We start from the raw sequence: 20,746 nt of genomic DNA, 5'->3' as shown, positions 1-20,746 counted from the left end.
TTTGTGTGCGTTTCTGGAGAAAGTTGGTCTGCAGATATGTCACAGCATTTCCTGTCTGCCCGGGTCACGCGAGGTAACGGTTCATTGAGCTATTCTGATTCAGCATGTTGACAATATGCATATATATTATACAATCATACATATTCAGTAAGATACAGATTCCGATACATATTCAGTAAGATAAAGAGATATATATATTGTACTATATGCTACAATATATACAGTGATATATATTCAGTCACATATAATATACAGCAACATTTACAGTAGCAAATGCAAAAATATATACAATATCATATTCAGCGGTATATACAAAAAATATAGAATAAATATAAACATTAATATGTACAGCAATATGTAGTAAAATATACAGGAACACATGCAGGAATATACACCGCAACATGTACTGTAATATATACAGCAACATATTTAGTATCATACAGCAACATAAACAGATATCTATACAGTAACATAAACAGCAACATATATAGAACTATATACATCAACATATGTGGTAATATATGGCGTAACATACAGAAACAAATACAGTCAAATGTGCACTCAGCTATAATAACTCAATAATTCAGACACACATAACAAACCTCTTTAACACATCAGCATTCTATCTTCTCATTCCCTGCAGTTGCAGAACACAAGTCTTAACGACAGTAGTTTGAAGTTCAGAGATCAAGCAGCATGTTCTGACTCCATGCGGACACAAGTTGTTGCCCAAGGATTGTAAAGGTAAAGGTATGTTATTGTTCAGGAAGGGGATAATCTAGTGATAACAGTGTAGTAGAGGTAAAATTACAGTGGCTTAAATATGATGGGGTACATCATTCATTGGTGCTCCTGCAGGACAGAATAGCTGAGGCTCGGATGATAGCAGAGCATTACCAGAGCTCAGAGGGATGCTCACAATTGCACATTCCCCCAGAGGTTCAATTTCTGCACATTTTGCTGAGATAAGGTTTACTGTAACCCAAAGGAAGAAGTAAAACATTTTCACATCAACTATTATTAAAAATTCTGTTTTTATCGCACATTTGCATCACCGTAAACAGAGCTACGAGTTACCTTTCAAATATTTTGATTTCACTCTGTTTCTACTAATAAGAGGGAAGAAACAATTTTTTTAAATTTCGATTAAACACCAAAACTTCACTACTTTCACTCAGCAAACACAAAACAGTAACCAATGGCATTCAAGTTTGTAATCCTGTATTTCAATTGATAATTGTAACAGTAAAATAACCTTGTTTTTCTTTCCATGATCATAATGTGTCTTGATATGTATTTTTTCATCTCTAATACGGTAAGTGTTAGCTTACTAATGCTAATTATATACTATAATAATATAGTAACATATCAAAATTAAGCTAGACGTCTTTGACTCAGTATTGCATGTTTTTTGAGTACCAAGAGAGAGGGTGGGGGGTGGGGGGTCAATGGCTGGACAGATGATTGAGTTACTTATCGGCCATTGTAGAAGGATATTTTCACTAATATTAGCCTTTGTATTAAAACAACAAGTTCACTAAATGACTAGATGACAAAACTTTGGACTGTGATGAAATTGTTCTGAGTTGTAAGACATTTTATTAACATCTTCTAATTGTTTTACTGGGAAAAACAACAGATTACAGATTAATCTACCTATAGTTAATTTTTATTTGCAGTACTACATTTTTGGGCGTAAATTTATTGACAGATCTATTGAAATTGTAAGGATTATTATTATTATTTTTCAGGCAAATTAATTAGCTTTTTGAGGGCTTTAACATTCTTATCAAAATTTGCAGAAAATTTACTTTTCATTTATTTATTTATTTTTATTTATATATATTTATTTTTATTTATTTAATTAAATATAATTAAAAAAATATTTGCCTCCTGCGCAAAAGTGGACTGCGCACATCCTGCGCAGAATTCATTTTAGGTTTTCAATATCTTACCAAGGACACTTCAGCATGCAGTTGGGGTTGAGTGGGAATCGAGCAGCCAACCTTCGGGTTGGAGAACGACCACTCTACGCTCTAGGCCAAACGACTACTTTATATCCCAGACCACACTGCCACCATAACATTAAGGATTGGATTAACTGCTCATTCCCATGAGACACTAAGCACAGGTAGAAGATGGACACATTATTTTGTGTGCGTGTGTATGTGTCTGTGTCATTCTATGCTTGTTTTGATGTATTTTTTGATGTATTTTCTACTTTACTACATATATCTGACTGCCTTACTTAAAAGTTACTTTTATATCTTGGGATTTTAGATACTGGATGATTTAATTATTTGTTGATTTTTATAAATTGTATTCCATACAAACCCAGTTTATTCACATTTAAGAGTTCATATTTAGCAAAATCTTGAAATCTAAAAGCGCCATTAAAAAAAACTACATCCTGTTTCCGCGGAAACACGAGGACCCGGAAGTGGTTCCGATTCCGCGGGTCTTTTGGGACAACAGAGCTCCGTAGTACACAGAGAGCAGAAATGGCGGGTAAGCAGCCAAATGCGTCCACGCCTTTATTGTCCTGTCTGTGCTTTAATGCGTTTTCACAGACCACTCTGCGTCAGTCCTGCTTTAACACCGCTGGTAGTTGTGAATCGCGTTGTGCTCTGTCCAGCGAGCTAAGCTAGCTAACGCTGCAATGACAGCAATGGGGGCCTGCCTGCTAACAACAGTAGCATGCTAGCAGGCTGCCATGGCGTGTGTTGTGTCCATGTGTTTGTGTAGCGCTTGGGTTTCAAGTCGAATGTGTGTTTTAATCACTCAGCCTGTACGCAGTGGTGTTAAGGTGCGCATCAATGTGTTTTCTCACACGACACATTGCTAATACACTGAGCTAACAGCTGATGTTACCTCATCTGACACAAACACCTGACTCCTTTTTATTCCAGCATATTTGGGTGTTAATCCTGACAGATATTAAGTTTGAGAGGATGGCACTCAAAGCCATCTATCTATCTATCTGTCTATCTGAAGCACATCAGTGTCTTCTTTGTTACTCAGTGAAAAGCACAGATGAGGCCAATGCAACAAGTAAACAAGTTTATGACTATTGGAGTTTATGGTGATCACCACATAAAACAAGGCCTTGGCTATATTGATAGTTTACAAATCAAGTCTGCTGTTATTTACCAACAGAAATGACAAACATCCAGTGGCTCCAGCTTCTTTATTTCGGAGGATTTGCTTTATGTCATTGTAAAGTGATTGTCTACTGTTAGCAAATTGTTCAGACCCAGCCAACATTTGATAATAGGACATAAAACCGGCTCTAAGGAAGGAATAATGAAGACTTGAATATTTTAGCCATTTTTATGGACAAGATAATACATTTAGAGTATAACCAGCACATAGTCAAAAATGAAAGAAAAAAACAGATCAGCCCAAGGTGACAGGAGAGATTATTGATAATATCATCCATTGGGTCATTTTAATCCCAGATCCCTAAACAAAGCTATATCAGGTCCATTTGTCTCTAACGCCAGTCTTCGGCAGAATTTTGATTTATAGAGTCTAAACACAGCAATATTTCTTGATCCTGTTCATTAAAAGATTATTTCCAACTAGTCAAGGGTTTCAATGCTGTAAGCCGATGATACTCCAAAAATGTTCCTTTCACTATCATGTATGAAAATGGAAAACATCAAATTGGGGAGTGGACCAGCAAATCGAGCATCATTTATTATACAGGTTTACCTCTAGCCTCAGCATACCCACACATCGGCCTGTATCGTTGATTATAGGGTTAGAACACGTGATGATGCTCAGGTGAACAACTGAAGTCACCTGCTAACATCTAATGTTAGTTGTGTAGAAGACCTTCAAAGGTATAAATGATATTCACCATCTTAGTCCAATGTTCTTAGATTTGTCATAAAAGTATCAATTAATTGACTGATCATCGCAGTGTCACGTTTGAGATAATATGGAGAAGTAGAAAATGGGTCATTTCAAACAACTAATAAAAAAAATTTGATTCCTCAGCTGTAAATACCATGGAGAAAAAACTGGCGGAATACAAGTGTGACACCAACGAAGCCATCTGTTTGAAGCTTGGTATGTTAGTGTTTTTTCTATATTTCATGTCTCTTGTAAATATATAATATCGTTATATGAGTAAAATGACAGCGTTTTAATTAACTGCGCCTCATCTTCTTTCCTCTCAGTTCGCTTTCCTGAAGATGTTGAAGATGATGGCACAACTTTCCACCCGGAGTACAGCCACCAAATCTTTGGAGACGAGTGAGTATTTATTTTTTATAATGATGTAACTTTTTTATATTGATAGAGAAACAAAGCACCGTGCAAAATAAAAATGTTTCGTTGCATGGCTTCTTCTTCCATAACTTAATTTCTGTAGTTGATGCACAGACATTAATTTGATGTGTTTCTTACTCATCGTGCTCTTGGAAAGAGTGAATACCCATATTTCCCTGGGTTCAAATTAGGGTCAAACCCCTTTTGCGCTTGTAGAGTAATGATTAAATGTTTATTTACACCTGCAGACATTTGAATTATTGTTAACATTATTTTACAAGCTTCTTTAGCATTTACCCTCATTGAAATCCATATATTTCACACAATGTCACACTATTTATTTACAGATTTGTACATCCCTCACAAATGAAAAGGCAGACTCATCAAAAACAGACTTGATTTCCCTCAGCAGCCTTTAAAACATGTGCTTTTCTCTGTAACCCATGGGTTTGACAGAATTTTCCATTTCTTTAATTATATTAACAGAAAACATAATCCCCAGATCGGACCTGTCAACGCTACAGCTTTTCTGTTTTCACATATGTTTCATCCATCATGAATTATTCTTACATTTTATTTTCATATTTCTTCTTAGGCCTTTAGTATTGAGAGCTTTTAAATAAGAAACCTGCCGCTACATTATTATATTATATCATCTTTTCTGACATGAAGTGAAGTATGTGGTGTCAGTGAACACGTGGCCTGTCTGTCAAGTTTATTTACTTTATTATCCTAATATGTGAGGCGTTGTTATTGATCCTGTCATTGTTGTTGGCAGTGACACCTGTGTCTGTGCGTAGGCTTCCAGCAGCATTTCGTTACGCTCCAAATTGCATTTCCAAATTAGTCAGAACTAGGATTGGTTATTTTTGCTCTTGCTGCAATCAGCTCAAAGGGAACTCACTAATTAGGGCATTAATTATTTCAGCGAGCGTAATTGCTAGTAAAGCTCAATCACACATGGCATGATGATGAAATCTATTTTGCTATAAACTGCCAGCGATGTGGTGGTGAAGGGAACAATGCAACATGTCTGAAATACAGTAGATGGCCTACAGCAAACATTGGTCATCCACTCAATGGTTATATTAAATTTGTTGAATAAGAACAGTCAGATGTTATTAGCCTCCAAGTATTTCATGAACCAGCTGTTTTTATCATTTCTCATTGAAGATTGTTGCATGTTTAACCTCACAAGGTTTCTAAACAATGTCAATCACCTGTTCTGCAGTGAGGTCGCTTTTGGATACAAAGGTCTTCAGATACAGCTCTTCTACACGGCCGGAAACCTGAGCACCATCCTCAAAGTGAAATACTCCTCAAAAGTTACTGAGACTTTTGATTGTGTGGAGGTAGGACATGCTTTTCTTTATTCTTTATAATTTAGAGGCTGTTGTCTCAGTGCATTTTGTTACAAGTGGAAAACTAATTGCATAGCGACAGATTACCAAAGTCAACCATCTAGCAGCTGAAGAACAAAATATTTTTCACAAGAATTGGCTGAGCAAATTAAAGCTGAACAGTGGGTGAATGTTGGGCGCTTGTCATCATCAATCATCCAGTGGCTGATAACACAAATCCAGGGGATGTTGATGCTGCTCTTGGTTTGCTGCATGTAAAAAAAAACACTTGTTTACTCTGAGCAATTCCAAATTTACCAATCAGGGAGGACACAAGACGATATATATCTTGAGACAAATTGAAAATAGGATGGCTCAGCTGTCGTCGGGTTGAGGAAGATGCTTGTGATGGAGGCCATCATGAGGTCTGTGAACTCTGAAGGAGCCACGGAGTGTCATCGCTGAGCGATACTGTGCTGAAGGAGTTTCCCAAAATAAAAGATGATTCCAAATTGGAGCTTTTTGGGCAGCATAGTAAACATATTTTGCATAAACTAATCACTTTAAATCAGCAGAAACACACCTACCCCACAGTCAAGCCTGGTGGTGACAGCCTCATTCTGTGGGGATTCCTTTCTGCTACAGGCTCTGGATGATATGAAACATCTCTTTATTAGTTTTGCTGAGAGGTTGGTAACACTGACAAATGACAGTGTTCCAGTGATTATCAATAACAAAGCAGATTCCAACCCACCCACAACCGAGAGGCTGATGATGGAAAATAGACTTAATATGAGTAACATGTGTATCAATCTAATTTTCACTGTCAAAACAGCCCTCTTACCTCCACCATGTTTCAGAATGGACATTTTTTGTATATTGTTGGTAATATGAAGAAAACCAAAAGACTTAATGTATTTTAAGTGTAGGTGAATAAATGTTACTTTACAATACACTGTGTATTGTTTTGTGTTTATTAATCAAACTAACTTTGACAGACAAACACCTGGTAAGTTTACTGGCAGTGTGATCACTTGTTTTTAGTTAGTCCTCTGGCCTTTTGTATTTGCTTTGTGGTAGTTTCTTGTTTCTTCACTTGCTGAAGTAACTCGTGCCCTCTCTGGGGGGTGATATTATTCCCGTCAGAAGTCTCCTGTTTTGTTAGACTAAATCTCATCCCACCATGGTCCCCTGTGTCCGCGGACACTAATCCTACTCCTCCCCGTCGGAAGAGAAGGGTTTTAAATGGTTTCTTCCGTGGGGTCTTACATGAGACATTGATTTTTTTCAGGGGTTTGTGTGATTGAATCAGCAGGAGGAGTAATGTGACACGGCTGGATGCCTTGTATATACATTTCCAGGAGGGAATTGTTGTTGAAGGCATCAACGGTGAAAAAACCCTTTGAGGGTGAGTTTCTGTAAACTGATTTAGATTCCACTTTTTTAAACGGAGGCACCCAGTTCATATATTGATTACTTTATTGATGAATAAAGTAATCAATATACTTAAGAGTTAATGGCTCTGTACTTTCTGTATTCCTGTGAGAGCAGCATTGCTTGGTATGTACAACTTTTTTTCTAGTTGCCAGACCGAAGAATTTACATATCAACAGCCAGTATTTGGACAAAAACGGACAGTTAAGCGAAATACTTGTCCTGGTTCCTCCGGCACAAGAGGCCACTGGCTGCTTTGAATATTTCCTGAAATAGTCAATGTAGAAAACGTGCAAGAATTAGCCAGGGCCCCTATTGAGGTCAGATGATTGAGCTCAGGGACATCTGTCCTGTGTGGAGACGGCAGGGGGCCCAATACTGGACAATGTGGACTTCAACTGGTGGAAGTGGGAGCAGGATTTTATATTTCTGTGGATGCACTCAGATTACGAATTAGCCCATATAAAGTTGATGGTGCTGCCTGATCCGGGAGTGATGAGCACCACATCACTCATCTCTACCAACTCCAAAATAAAGAAGGAACCCAATTTACTGATTTTAAACATAAAGAGAGCCATTAGACTTTTTTTAGGCACGTAGTTTGAAGCTGATATTCAAACCGAAACGCGATGGCTACCTCACTGTCTCTCCGCGCCGCTACTGCTTCACTGTTGAGCGTTGACCCCTGAGTGTTCACCTTGTTAAGGGTTTGAGTGCAGCTGGTGTAGAGGCAGGGAGCGAGGGAGCAGCAGAGTTCAGGCTGCGTCTGAAGAGTGTTTGTCTCTGAGTGTGCGTGGATGGTCGGGGTGCGGTGCAGCTGGTGAGAGAAGAGAAGCGAGGGGAGGCAGAGATGGAGTTTATGCAGCTGCCATGTCGATACGAGACGATAATCAAATATCACCTCGTTTCCTTTAAATCGGTCGAAAACACGTATGACTGCACCTCTCGTAGAAAAGGCTGATCTTAGTGCCAGAGCCTCTGTGGTGTTTGTACTGGTTATATGCAGATGTATAAACATTTTTCAAATTTAAGATCAATACTCTACAATTAATTTAATTAGCAAACAGCGATTACTGTAAATCTTGATAGTGGTTTGGTCTTTGAAGTCGATTAAAGCAAGGAAATAATAACAACACAACAAATTAGATAGTTTGATGTCCCTTTGTTCTTTTTGTTGGAAATCAAAGACATTAACAAAGTGTTCTGAAGGGAGATTGTTAAGTTATATTCATGCCAAACTAAGGCATCTATTCTGGAAGGCTGTGCAATTTAGTGTCTAGTATGTAGGAGAGTGGCCGGGACAAAGGGACTTGTTTGTCCATGGCCTTTTAAGTACGCTCCTTGTTCCTTAGAAATGTGGCTGAACAATTACAATGGTTAAGAGGCATTCAGCTGCAGGTGCATTACTTCCAGTTAGATATTAGCTGATGTCTGAATGGGGGGAATTAGCAGTATGTTGTATTAGCCTTTTGTAGTGCATTTTGCTCCGACCGTCTTCATTTCCCAGTTTTCAATGCTGAGCAGCGAGGGTCTATGTGCCGAAATAATGCCCATCACACATGTAAATGGTGTGAAAGGGTTGCTCAGCAAAGTGTTCTCATGTCAATCCTTGTGGAAATGGATACAATGCAAACATTACAGCTGAACTAACCACACGTTGCACTGAGTAAAAAGTCCAAGGGTAGGGCCCCTTTGTCTCTGAGACTCTTTGAAAAACGCAGGGGCAAATTCATTTGATTGGGTTCACTTGGCAGGATTAGAGGAGAGGCCTCTATTATGGATGGCCCCAAAGGTTTGTTAAGTTGAGATCAATTCACAAGATTTTATTTCCCAGTGAGACGCAGAAATGCTTTTATTGTGGCAACTTCATCACATATTCATGGTTTAACATAAGTAGTAAATGTACTGATTTAAGTGGTCTTTTCACCGGGCGAGGGGGAGGAGGCTGCTGTGGTCTCTGCTCAGCTGACAGTTTTAATTGCCTAATGGTTTTCTTTTCATCACCACAAAACATGTAAGCTCCCACTGTTATTGTGCACCTTTTTTTTGCAGACTTTCATAATTCAGTCAGTCATTTCTGTGAACATGAAATTGGTGTGTACAGCACAGAATATATTTAAACACTTGTCCTAATCCTTTGGTTTTAGACAGGAACCTCAGAAAATGTCTGAAGAATTGGGTCTGGACTTTGTCTTTCACACATTATCAACGCAGGCGTCCATGCAGATCAGTCACGATCACAACAACAACAAAATGTCCGGAACGTTCAGGCGAGGGGTGGCACCTGTGTAGAGCATGCAGAAGACCGGATATGACATATAAATTCCCATCCGTCAGTCCTCATCACCAAAAACTCTCAAATCCTGCTGTTTTCCATGTTGACATCTTCTTCAGCTTCTTCTACGTATAGGGCACATTTTTTCATCCTGAGATTTTTCAATTCTTTTAGTTTTCTCAGTTTTGCTCATGTTTTAACTTAAGGGCTCATTTGGACAGAATCCAGGGTTTTTACTTGGTGCTGGCAGAAAGAGCTGTGCAGATTGTCTGCAGCAACTGACTTGGATATTTGTGTTCTCACATACAGCACCTCAGGATAATTTCAAGAAGTTCACTGCACATCTGAAAGCAGCTTAACAAAGATATATCACTGTAGGTTGCCCCCCTTTTTTAATCTTTTTCTTTATTTCTAAATTCATTCACATGACGTTGTCCAGCCTGATGAGGTCGAAGGGAAGATCCGTGAAATCGTTCCCGCTGGATTCACCTGCAACACAGACGATTTCATCTCACTCCTAGAGAAGGAGGCCAATTTCAAGCCCTTCGGCACCCTGCTCCACACGTACACCGTCCACAGCGAGGAGGCCGGAGAACTCACGTACCAGATTCACAAGGTACGCACATGACTTACCGCCTGGCCTGCGTGATCAAGGAGTTTGGATTCTGAACATAGTTTTGAACTTTTTCTAGTAGCTGTGAATCAGACAGGACGGGTGAGATTGAACTTTTAAGCGCCTCCAACTTTTGTTTTGTGCCGTTTTTGCCCCAGGCTGATATCACCTGCCCAGGATTCCTAGAGTACCACGAGCGCCTGCAGACCTTCCTCATGTGGTTCATAGAGACCGCCAGCTTCATCGACCCAGACGACGATCGTTGGGACTTCTTTCTTGTGTGAGTGCCCTTCTTAATTGACATCAACCCCCCCACCACCCCCCTGGCACCCACCCCTATGCGAAGGCCTTTATTGTGTCATTGAAAAACAAAGCCCCCTTTTGAGGCGCTTGTGACCAATTACCCGGCCAGTTTGATTATATTTCCCCTGTAGTAGAATTGTTGATCAGGCAAGAGGCTTCCTTTGTGCCGAAAGCCCTTTTCAGATTTTTCAGGGGCAAGAGCTGAATTGAATACTGTTGTCTTTTGAAACACTGAACAATGTCTTAACAGTAAAAAGAGCCTCTGCCAGTGTTTTCTTTACCCTGGCACCTATTAATACCCACAATGGGGAAAATGGACTGAAGTGATTTTGAGGAGCTCAGTCCCTCCTCCAGTCCCTTCTCTTCCTCTAAGTTGCAGTACTCCAATTAAGTGCATAATGTATTCAGGCTGTAGCAGGTGTACCAATCGGGGCCTGGCTACTCTAACACGCCGAAGTTGTGGGGGTGAAGGGCGGGTAAGGGGAACACGCGGCCTAAAATGGTCACTGGGTTGGGAGTGTGCCTGTAATTGACCTGTTTGCCTTTGTGTTTTCTCTGCAGATTTGAAAAGTACAATAAAGATGGGGAGACTCTCTACGCAACTGTTGGCTACATGACAGTTTATAATTACTACGTTTACCCAGACAAAACCCGACCACGTGTAAGGTAATTGCTGGGGCAGCACGTGCCGTCCCATTCTATTGTATGAAAAGGGAGTGGAAAATTATACATTTCTTTATCCTCTTCCCAAAGAGCCCAAATTACTGGCTTATATAGCCAAGCATTCAAGCAGATTTTGTTTCATTACCAAACCAGGGTGATTTGTATCTGAAAACAACTTTATAGATAAGCTTTTGATGTGATGTGATTTGATGCATTGATGGATCAGTATAACAATCTATTGTTTTCTACTTTTAATCAAAGGACAATGACTCAGATGCCTCATAAAGAAGTTTTATGAGCGTTTAACTTGTTTCCTCATCGGTTTTGTTTATGTCTCTCTCCACCCTTTAACTAAACAGCCAAATGTTGATCCTGCCTCCGTTCCAAGGAGAAGGTCATGGAGCTCAGCTCCTGGAGGCAGTGCACAGATTTTATTGCAGCCTGCCCAAAGTGCAAGACATCACAGGTGAACGTCAATTCATTAATTTTTTTCTAAATGCCATTTATTGTGTTGAAGTAGGCGTGAATAAGCATTTAATCTGAGATCCTTGTGTCACCCACGTCCATTGAGACAAGCTGGATCAAAATAGTTTGCATAGAGAAGGAGGATTAATACCACAGGCCTTTTTCTTTCCATAGAGAAATCGTTTTAAAAAAAGAACAATAGAATTTAGCTATAAATAAACAGAAAGTTTATGATTCATCTGGTCTAGAGTAATACAATGTTGTTGAGGAGGTTATGATTTCACTTGTCTCCATTTGTTATCTTTGATTTGCGAGAGGGATTAGGAAAACTGACTTGGTAGAGGGATGGGGCCTTGGCCTGGCAAGAACCCAGTGAATCACCTAGTGGTGATGTGGATTAAGAGGCGGATTCAGGATTTTAATTTTTTACCTACTTTTTAAAGTTGCAATATAGAGCATTTTTCAAAATGGAAACATTTATTTAAAAAATCAGGCATATTAAGTGAGCAGATATTTATTAGTATTTAGCAGATATTAGAGTATTTAGACTTGGTGAAGGTATGAGCAGTACTTTGTACTATTCTAGTTCTTCACTGTTTCCTCGAAGTAATTTATTTAAGATTAAGATTAAGATGCATTTATTTGTCCCAAACACAAATAAATGTTGTAACATGTCTGTAACTCTGTATACATAATAGCCACAATATCATAAGTAACATTTCCTGAATTGCACCATGTGTCATTTAAAGGATTTACAAACCATGAATGCAGCACAGTTAACACATTTAAATTGTATGATGTTTGCAGCTGAAGATCCCTCTGAGAACTACGTGAAGCTGAGGGACTACGTGTTGGTCAAACTTTGTCAGGGCCTGTCGTCCTTCGCCGTGGACAAGCTGCCCCTGGGCTTCTCAGCGGACATGATCAAAGAGGCACAAGACAAGTCGAAAATCAACAAGGTGCCACATAAAGCTGCAACTCAACTCATTCTTTTTATCGATTCATCTGTCACAGTTTTACAGTTGGAGCCGGCAAATGTTTGGCTTTTTTTTTCTTGATACAGTAAATATATGATTATTAAAATATTTATTTATTCTGGATTGTGTTGCTTTGAACCCTCACTTTATGGATGAGTCTAAGACCAGCGGACCATGTTTGTTCCAAAATAAAGATTTAAATGTTTATTTTTTTCATATTTATATATTTAAGTTTGTTAATCTTTCTTCATAGTATTGCAGAAGTTCTACCTTTCAAATATAATTGTTACAACAAGATTAATTTTCTTGTCATTTGGCAAAGCAATAATTTTTAGTATTATCGGTGTTTCAAAACTCCTATGTTTCACACCTTTGCCTTAAAATGCGTTTTAATCTCATGTCGGTTCCTCAGCTGATTATCAAACTCGGTGATATTAATAGAAAAGTTGTGGCTTTTCTTGAGAAAACTTTGCTCTTGGAACAGATGTGCAGATGCCTGATTTCATCCTACGCCCTGAATAGATTTCCCGCAGCCATTGTGCCGGGACGTGTGGTGGCTTCCTGTTGAAGCATACTGACATACATTAATCTTTGTGGGTGATTTCCTTTCGACAGAAACATGCGAGGCGTGTCTACGAAATCCTGCGTCTAAGAGCCACAGACATGAGCGATGAAGAAAAAGCCAGAGATTACCGTCTGGAGGTGAAGAAGAGGCTATTTGGACCCTACAGGGTGAGTACTCAATCGTCACAGCTTCAGACAGCATGTGAATGAACAGGGGGTCAAATCTGGATGCGGTCTGAGATTCACAGTCAGAGATTTAGTCAGGTATTCAAATAAATGTGCACGTCAACCTGCCTGTGTCGCTGTCAAACAGGATTCCAGTCTTTTGTTAGAGACACATTGCAGCTGCTCAGTGCAGGAAGAGAAGCGGCCCATGTACAGCACACTTACACGCTTACAGCTTCATATTGTCCCTCTTTATTATGTAACCCTTTTAAAACAGCAGAAAAATGTATCTTTAAAAATCGATCCTGTGAAAATTGATGGATTATTAGTGCCATATTGTTTCAGCCACAATAGGGCGCTCCTGGTGCCTGTGGTTCTGCGGCTGATGGGGCTTTTTCTATTCAGGCACGTGTCATTAGTCGGGTTTTGCATTTCTTTGGGAGAAATAATTTTCATGAAAGTGTGTTTAAAGCACTTTGTCGAAAAGCTTCTACTATTCAGACTTCTGGAGCTTTACTATTGCTGCACATTTTGAACTTCACCGGGAAAACAGTGCAATTTTTCATATTTTTCTCGGAAAGTTTTCTATTCAGACATGTAGTCAAACAGATTTAAGATTGGCGAACAGAATATCATAATTTTTTATTCTGTTACACCAGACTTGTCGGTGGGAAATACTGGTTAGATCTGTGTGCATCAACATAACACCCTGCATCCTGTTTGCTCCTGACGTTTTATATTTTGAGCTGCTCGCCAAGACTTCACATACCGGCCATTAGAGAATTAGCTGTCAGTGGGGGAACCGCACGTCTCAAAAAAGGGCAGAATCTGACATGGAAAAGACCGTTGTGGTGGAGAAGGGAGCAGGAATGCCTTGGGAGAGTGGCAAGGAAAGATCTGGTGGCCAGATGCAGACCATTTTTCCTTCCCTGAGGAGATGCAGTGTGTTGTTAGCTGAATGGCAGAGACTGCTGCTCTGTGGATGTGAGGGACATTATACATTTTCTGCTCTTTCCCCCAATTCCCTGCTGACCATGTCTGCATGTGTATGCATACAAGCAGTAAATTGCACTGGACTGAATGAGCGTGTACGCGTCCATCCATGTCAAGAACCTCTCAGCTCTTTACAAATGTTTATACCATTATCTACCGAGGTGTAGGTTGTGAAGGATACATTTCTCTTCTACAAAGTATAGGGTAAAAAGTATAGGCCCTTATTACTTATTATAAAGTGGTACCTACACATAAATGGGGAAAAAACATCCTTTTCACCTCATCTACCTTATATTTACTAATTCCAGAAATCTCTGCCCTATTGAATGGTTCTCATATTACGAGAACCATTCAGCTTATCGGCTTCACACTTGGCATGGGTATTGTTAAGGGCCCAGGGAGGTAAATGGTCTGTATATAAAGCACTTTTCTAGTCTTCATGACCCCTCAAAGCGCTTTACAGTACAGTTTGGCATTCACCCATTCACACACACATTCATACAGTGCATTTATTAGCCGCACTTTCTTTTTTTCCGTATGAGGGGCAATTCAGGGTTCAGCATCTTGTCCAAGGACACTTCGGCATTGCAGATGGGGAAGACTGGGATCAAACTGCCGCCCTTCTGGTAGGAGGGCGACCGCTCTCCCCCCTCAGCCACAGCCGCCCAGATGTTTTTTTTGCAATTTGGTCATGTGATGCGTTCAATAATCATAACATTTTAATCAACAGGCAGGCAGGGCCTTGCAGTCAGTGCTGCTTCATAAACACTTTATAAAACACGTCCAGCATGCAAGCAATACAAAATGACAGCATATTGCAGGACTGTTCAAGGAGGGCTCACTAATATTAAGGATTTATACTCCAATTGACTCCACAGGTCAAACAAACAGGCAGGTATAGAACTGCAGTACTTTTGTCACTTTGCAGATTTATGTACTACTGTAGTTAATAATCAATCTGACTCAACAACCTCATTGACATGTGCTTGTGTGGTTTTATTTACAGAAGAACCAGAGGGAGCTGGCCAAGTTGAGGAAGTGCCTGCGGCCGGAGGAGCTGGTGTCCCACATGGGTCAGATGGACACTGAGACGCAGCACGAGGAGCTGGAGAAGAGTTATCAGGTTGTAGTTGAAGACTACAGGAGAATCATCGAGAGGCTCGCATCGCAGGCCTGATCAGGACGTGAGACGCTGCCGGCCCGGAGCCCACCCTCTCAACTTTCAGGTGCTGTGCCCTGTCTGTACAAAGCCCACATCATCACAGACTTTAGCTGCAACCAAGAGGGAGCTTCTCCTGATGTGACACGACCACTGTTTTAATTCAAGAGTGTTACAAATGTATAGTGCCTGGTGTAGCAGTGATAGATTCCAATGGAATACGCCCGTCTGTTTCCCAGCTGATGTTGGTACAGTAGTAGAGGAGAAGAGTGCAGCTGGAGGGTGAGACGTCCTGTTTGTCTCACGTGTTTAATCACATCGTGTGACATGTAATGAGAATATTTCACAGGTGATAGGACGTCCGCCACCGTGCAGACGAACATGGCTTCTTCTCCATCATAGACATTTTTTACAAGATCTTTTGTTAAAACAATTCCCAATGTGTTTGAAGCACTTCAGACTGAAAATGTAAAAAAAAAAAAAATGGTTTTGTATATTCCTCGAATGGTGGGAGCCTTGTTGACGAGAAGAAAATAAAACAGCAATTCTTGTTTTGTCATTTATGGTTTCTTTCATTTTAAGATTTGAGAATATATTTGTACTAAATGTGGAAACAATATTTAATACTGTCATAAAAAAAAAAGACAAACAAGGACAAAAGAAAAATATGTTGATTAACAAATTTTGCTCTAGATTTTAGTGTAGATGTAGTCAAAATACAAAGTATTAAAGAATATTGTTCGGTTTTGAACTGAAGATGTCGCTTGATGAAAATACAGTTTTTACAGTTCATCCTCTGGGAACCATAAATGCCTTTACCGAGTAGATATAGAGCTTTGTAAATGAAAAAACAAAAGTCAACTTCATGATGGCACTAGAGGAAAAGTCAGGCGATTCCCAGGTCAGGAGAGTTCATATTCTGGAGACCATGAACAAAATTCACAACAATACAAGTTAGATTAAGTTAGTTAGATTGATACTTTTCAGATTAATAAATTATTTTAATTCAGCCAGTAATCCAATAAATTCAAATTGTAAATGTTTCATATAGCTGATATATTCAGCTTCTTATGCAGAATAGCAATGTTTATTTTCTCTAGCATTCCTGCCTATTCTTTTTTTCCTCCCTAATCATACACGATACTTAAACTGATTGAATGAAATTGCGCAGAAAACTGTAGAAACTCAACAGTTCACCACTTAAACACGTCCATAATGCAGTCGACGTGTAAAGGAGGTAGTTAAGAGATATTCCTACAAATTCTGTAAATGTTGAAGCTGGTCCAGCAGGCCTGATTAATGCATTCCCCAGCATGAGTTGTGCATGTTTTAGTCATTGCAGGGATGTAATTTTGTCTGGGCGCCCTCTCGCAGCTAATGCAACTTCTGATTGCCGCTGATGTTGAGTGTTACGCTAATGAGTATTATGGTTTTCAATTGAAAACCTTTGTGGCACTGTATTGCCCCTGCTTGTGCGGATCACTGTGATGAATACCCATCATACTTTATGATACTTTAGCACATTGTCACTAAATGAAGGCTGCCAGGTCAATTTTCAATTTTTCCCCCTCTCCACTTGAAACAAGACAAAACCTTGGAACCCTTCATATCTCTAATTCAGATTGATTGAATCCACTCGTGGCCACAAGGGGCCTCATCCCACTGTAGTTTCCCTTTGCTTTTTTCCTGCCGTGAGTGCACATTTCGCGTTGCGCTGCACAGGCTCAGCCGACTGACCTGCCAGTGGGAGGTGACATTATTGTTTATTAAGCTCATGAGTTTTATGTATCGTCTCATTAATTCCATTAGCGATGCATTGCTGTTTAACAGAGCCACCGTCGCACTTTCATGCAGCGTGTTGACGCCGCTCCTCCAGTTCTCACATAGCTGCTGAGCGAGGAGAGCGAGCCTGTGTGCATGAGCGTGGTGTGGACGATCTGCAGGCCTCAGTGCAGTTGTCAGAAGGTTGTGAAAGTCGCTCTTTGCTCCGTGAGACCACACAGTTGAGTTTACAGAAGCTTAATTATCCCGTCCACAGTTCACACACAGTCTTTCCGGGACCCTCAGGTCCCACCGCACCTGTCTGTAAACACTCAAATGCATAAAGGACATTGTTTTACTTAAAGGAAAAGTTAGACATTTGGGGAAATTCTCTGATCTGAAGTTCCCCAGTCACTTGATTACCTTTGATGACTCCAGGAAGCAGATTTGTGTTTGTTCCCTTTGGGTTCAATACGTATTTAACAAACGAGGTTAAACATGTGAATTAGTGAGATTTAGCGGTTTGGGATGGTGGATTTGCTTCCAAGATAATTGTTTCCCAGTGTTCCCATTGTTTCCAGTATTTGTGCTAAGCTAAGTTAACATGCCGCTGGCAGGTGCTTCATATGAAACTCCCAACATGATCTTTTAACAATAGTTTTCAAGCAGGCAAACCCAGAGATGGGAATCAGAGGGGCACTGGCCCCAGCTGAAATCTGACTGCATCTGCCCTGTCCGTAGACTTTAAAATAGAATTTAGATTTTTGAAGAAAAAAATTGTGCTTGAACAAGGAACAATTTTCAAAATATATTCAAAGATGTGTGGTTTTAGACATAATTAACCCCCAGTCTTTGTAAATTGCCTCCCCTCTGTGCCCCCTGATTTAGAAACTGAATGGAAAATATCAGGATCTGTGAAGCTATGTCTCACATTTTATAGACTCAACAATCAATTATTTGTTTAAGAAAATAATATCGCCAATGAAAAATAATTATTTGCAGCGCTGCTTTTGACACTACACAACACAGGATGTGAGATTATAGGCTGCGATGCTGTTTAGACTATTCTCAAGAGCTTTATTTCATTAGGCTTTTGAGAATCACTGTTTCCGTTAACAATCATCAGCAGTTCCTAGTCAATCAAACCTGAAGGTGGCACAGATTACAGAGCTGCTGCATCGCATGCCTCGGTTGTGAAATGCAGATTTCTGGGTTGTGCTTTTGGAGATGTCAGGCTTATATAAATATATATAGATATCTATATATAAAGAACAAAGACACATCCAGGGTAAGTAGCGCAACATTCAACATGTCTGTCACCCCCCCCCCCCCAGTGCAGTTGATCAGCCATTCAGGTGCAGCAAATTGACATCTAAAGAAGTCGGGGCACTTTCTCTCAGAGTCGAGGCTATTACAGCGGATCCAGCAGTGGGCCCTCAGTGGCCTCGCCTTTGTAAGTGGGACACAGTCTGTCCATTATGTTGTGTCAGGGTGGAGATGTAGGAGGTTGATTTATGTCTGAAACTTTCTCTCGTCTCAGCCCCCCCCCCTTGTTTTTTTTTCATATTTCACAAGCAGGAGCAGAAAAAGAGGGAGGAATGTAAACGTACATTTCTCCAATCGTTTGGTCCCAGCCTGTTTTAACATGCTTGATCATGCAAATCATTTTTTCTTACGTCAAAAAGCCGGTAGAAAGTGGCTTTGTGCCATTATTCTGCGAGATGACAGCAGTATCGAGCTCAACTTGAATATTCGGTTTCACCTGTTGGCATTTTCTGCTACTGTTACCTCATGGCGCCTCCACCGCTCCGCGCCGAGGCAGACAGTCGGGGAGTTTTTGGACTGGAGCCCTGCCGTGCTGAGGGAGCTGCCGAACATGATACCTGTGTGGAGGAGCTCCGGCGTCTTCGCCCCCCAGGTTCCCAGGAGAGGCAGAGAGAGCGGGGCAGGAAAGTTCTAGTCTCCCTCCTCCTCCTCCTCCTCCACACCCTCCCACCATCACTGCTCCTCTCATTGTGTTCCCATTTCTTTTTATGCTCCTTGGTTACCCACATACCCCGGGGCCTACCGCGCCCCCCCCCCCCCACCCCCTCTCTCCACTGTCACCGAACCTGGCCGCTCTCTTTTCTCTGCTAAATGAGTCCTCTTTAAGATAATGTTTGATGCGCTGACAGCCAGGACCAAAACACTGTAAAAGAACCCGAGTTTGACATCTTTTAATTGTGCGTCGGAAGGGGGAAGAGATTGCGGTTTCTCGGACCGCTCTGGGATCATGCTGCTGATATGGTAATGTACTCCAGTGAAGGATGGGATGAAAATGCTGGTGTTGATAGTTAAGCGGTAGACGTCCCCTGAGTCCCAGTCTCCCTTAATCCCGGCATCAGGAAGCGCACAGATCAATTGTATTATGATAAATCAACTTTGGTGTTGGCAAAAAATCAAAATAGCTGCAAAGGTGTTTTACTTTTGACAGAATACGTTTTCACACAGGGAATCTTTATTCTCCTTTAATAACCACACACAATTGTTCAGACTGATTTAGAACAAATGGCAGATGTCCATGAGATAACTAAATCCTGCAAAGGCCTTTTTTATTTTATTTAATTTTTTGTTGCAATATTCATGGTAATTGATTTCCAACTGTGCACAACCAGAGCCTGTGGTTGTGATTACATCTGTCGACTAAATGAATCGGGATCGATGTGCACTTCAGATCAAGCGTGTGTTAAGCCCGATTTCTATTCACATGACATGAGAATAGATGAGTTAGTTTACATAAAGCATTGGATTTTATTATGGTGATTGACAGCAGCAGGAGGAGACTTCATTATTTTGTCACAAGTGATGTGTGTTAAATATTCCTTTTGGTTTAGTACGACCTGATGAACATGGTGGAAGTTTATTGAAAACTGTCCTTTTCACCCTCCGCTCTCTTTCTCTCGTGTCTTTTCTAATTGATCTGAACAAATGCAAATGACCCCGGGCTTTATGAGTAATCACACTACATGTAATCATCAGTGACGGGAGCCTGCTGCGGCATTTGGCTTTCATCGACTCCATGTGCGGTGCTGAAATATGACATAACATCTACTGGGTAGTTGGGCTGTTTGTCGAGAAATCTGTGGAGGACTAATTTCCAGCGTGTGCTTAAATAAAAATGAGCTGTGACTAATTACTCTGTGGGAGAATGGGAAACATTCATATTTCAATGTTGTGCACAGCATGAGGGATTTAATTGTGAATTTATTTCTGTAAAAAGAAATCCGAAAACATCAACAGTGGGTTTTACATGTTAATCTGCACATGAATGACCTCCTTGACTGAGCTGTTATTCCTGGAGACTGACTTCTCTTGTGCTGCCGGGGCCCTGCCTGTGTATTAATCTCTCAAATGAGCCGTGCTGCGTTGGAGCTGGATGAACACTCGCTTTTTCTCGATGCAGTTTTCTTATTAAAGGCTGTAATTGGTGCTATCTGAGGCCGGGACGGAGCCTGTGGGCCGGGGAGGGAGGGGAGCGAGGAGTCAGGCAGAGATGGTATCGGGGGGGCCGAGGAGACAGGAAGCCTCTGTGTAATCTTGTCAGGTTGGAGATCGGAGCTGCGATGGAGCAGACTCTGTGCCGCGGCGTCACAGGGAGTGTACTGAGCTGCTGGGAACCGCACTTATCTGTGGCTGTTTGCACAGGAGCCCTGGGTTTCACCTGGGTGTTTACACGTTGGATAGTTTTCAACTCTGTGTATAGAGTGAGCACAGTGTTGT

General features: G+C 40.7%; 1 protein-coding gene across 1 annotated transcript; it reads left to right on the top strand.

Annotated features, from left to right (window-relative positions):
- The first annotated feature begins 2,423 nt into the window (after positions 1-2,423).
- hat1 (histone acetyltransferase 1) lies at positions 2,424-15,785 on the top strand. The gene is made up of 11 exons (XM_053439404.1): positions 2,424-2,508; positions 4,003-4,074; positions 4,185-4,260; positions 5,507-5,627; positions 9,764-9,940; positions 10,096-10,217; positions 10,802-10,906; positions 11,263-11,369; positions 12,176-12,327; positions 12,961-13,077; positions 15,074-15,785. The coding sequence occupies exons 1-11, from the start codon at positions 2,502-2,504 to the stop codon at positions 15,242-15,244; spliced, it is 1,227 nt and encodes a 408-aa protein (XP_053295379.1). The 5' UTR covers positions 2,424-2,501; the 3' UTR covers positions 15,245-15,785.
- Positions 15,786-20,746: the final 4,961 nt, after the last annotated feature.

Source organism: Pleuronectes platessa, chromosome 14 (genome assembly GCF_947347685.1).
Source record: "Pleuronectes platessa chromosome 14, fPlePla1.1, whole genome shotgun sequence".
NCBI classification, from domain to species: Eukaryota; Metazoa; Chordata; class Actinopteri; order Pleuronectiformes; family Pleuronectidae; genus Pleuronectes; species Pleuronectes platessa.
Note: the sequence above shows the minus strand (reverse complement) of the source record. Positions and strands in the feature narration are given on the sequence as shown.

Coding starts and splice junctions, on each gene's coding strand:
- hat1 (XM_053439404.1), top strand. Junction 4,075..4,184: donor AGCCATCTGTTTGAAGCTTG/GTATGTTAGTGT, acceptor CTTTCCTCTCAG/TTCGCTTTCCTGAAGATGTT. Junction 5,628..9,763: donor AGACTTTTGATTGTGTGGAG/GTAGGACATGCT, acceptor GACGTTGTCCAG/CCTGATGAGGTCGAAGGGAA.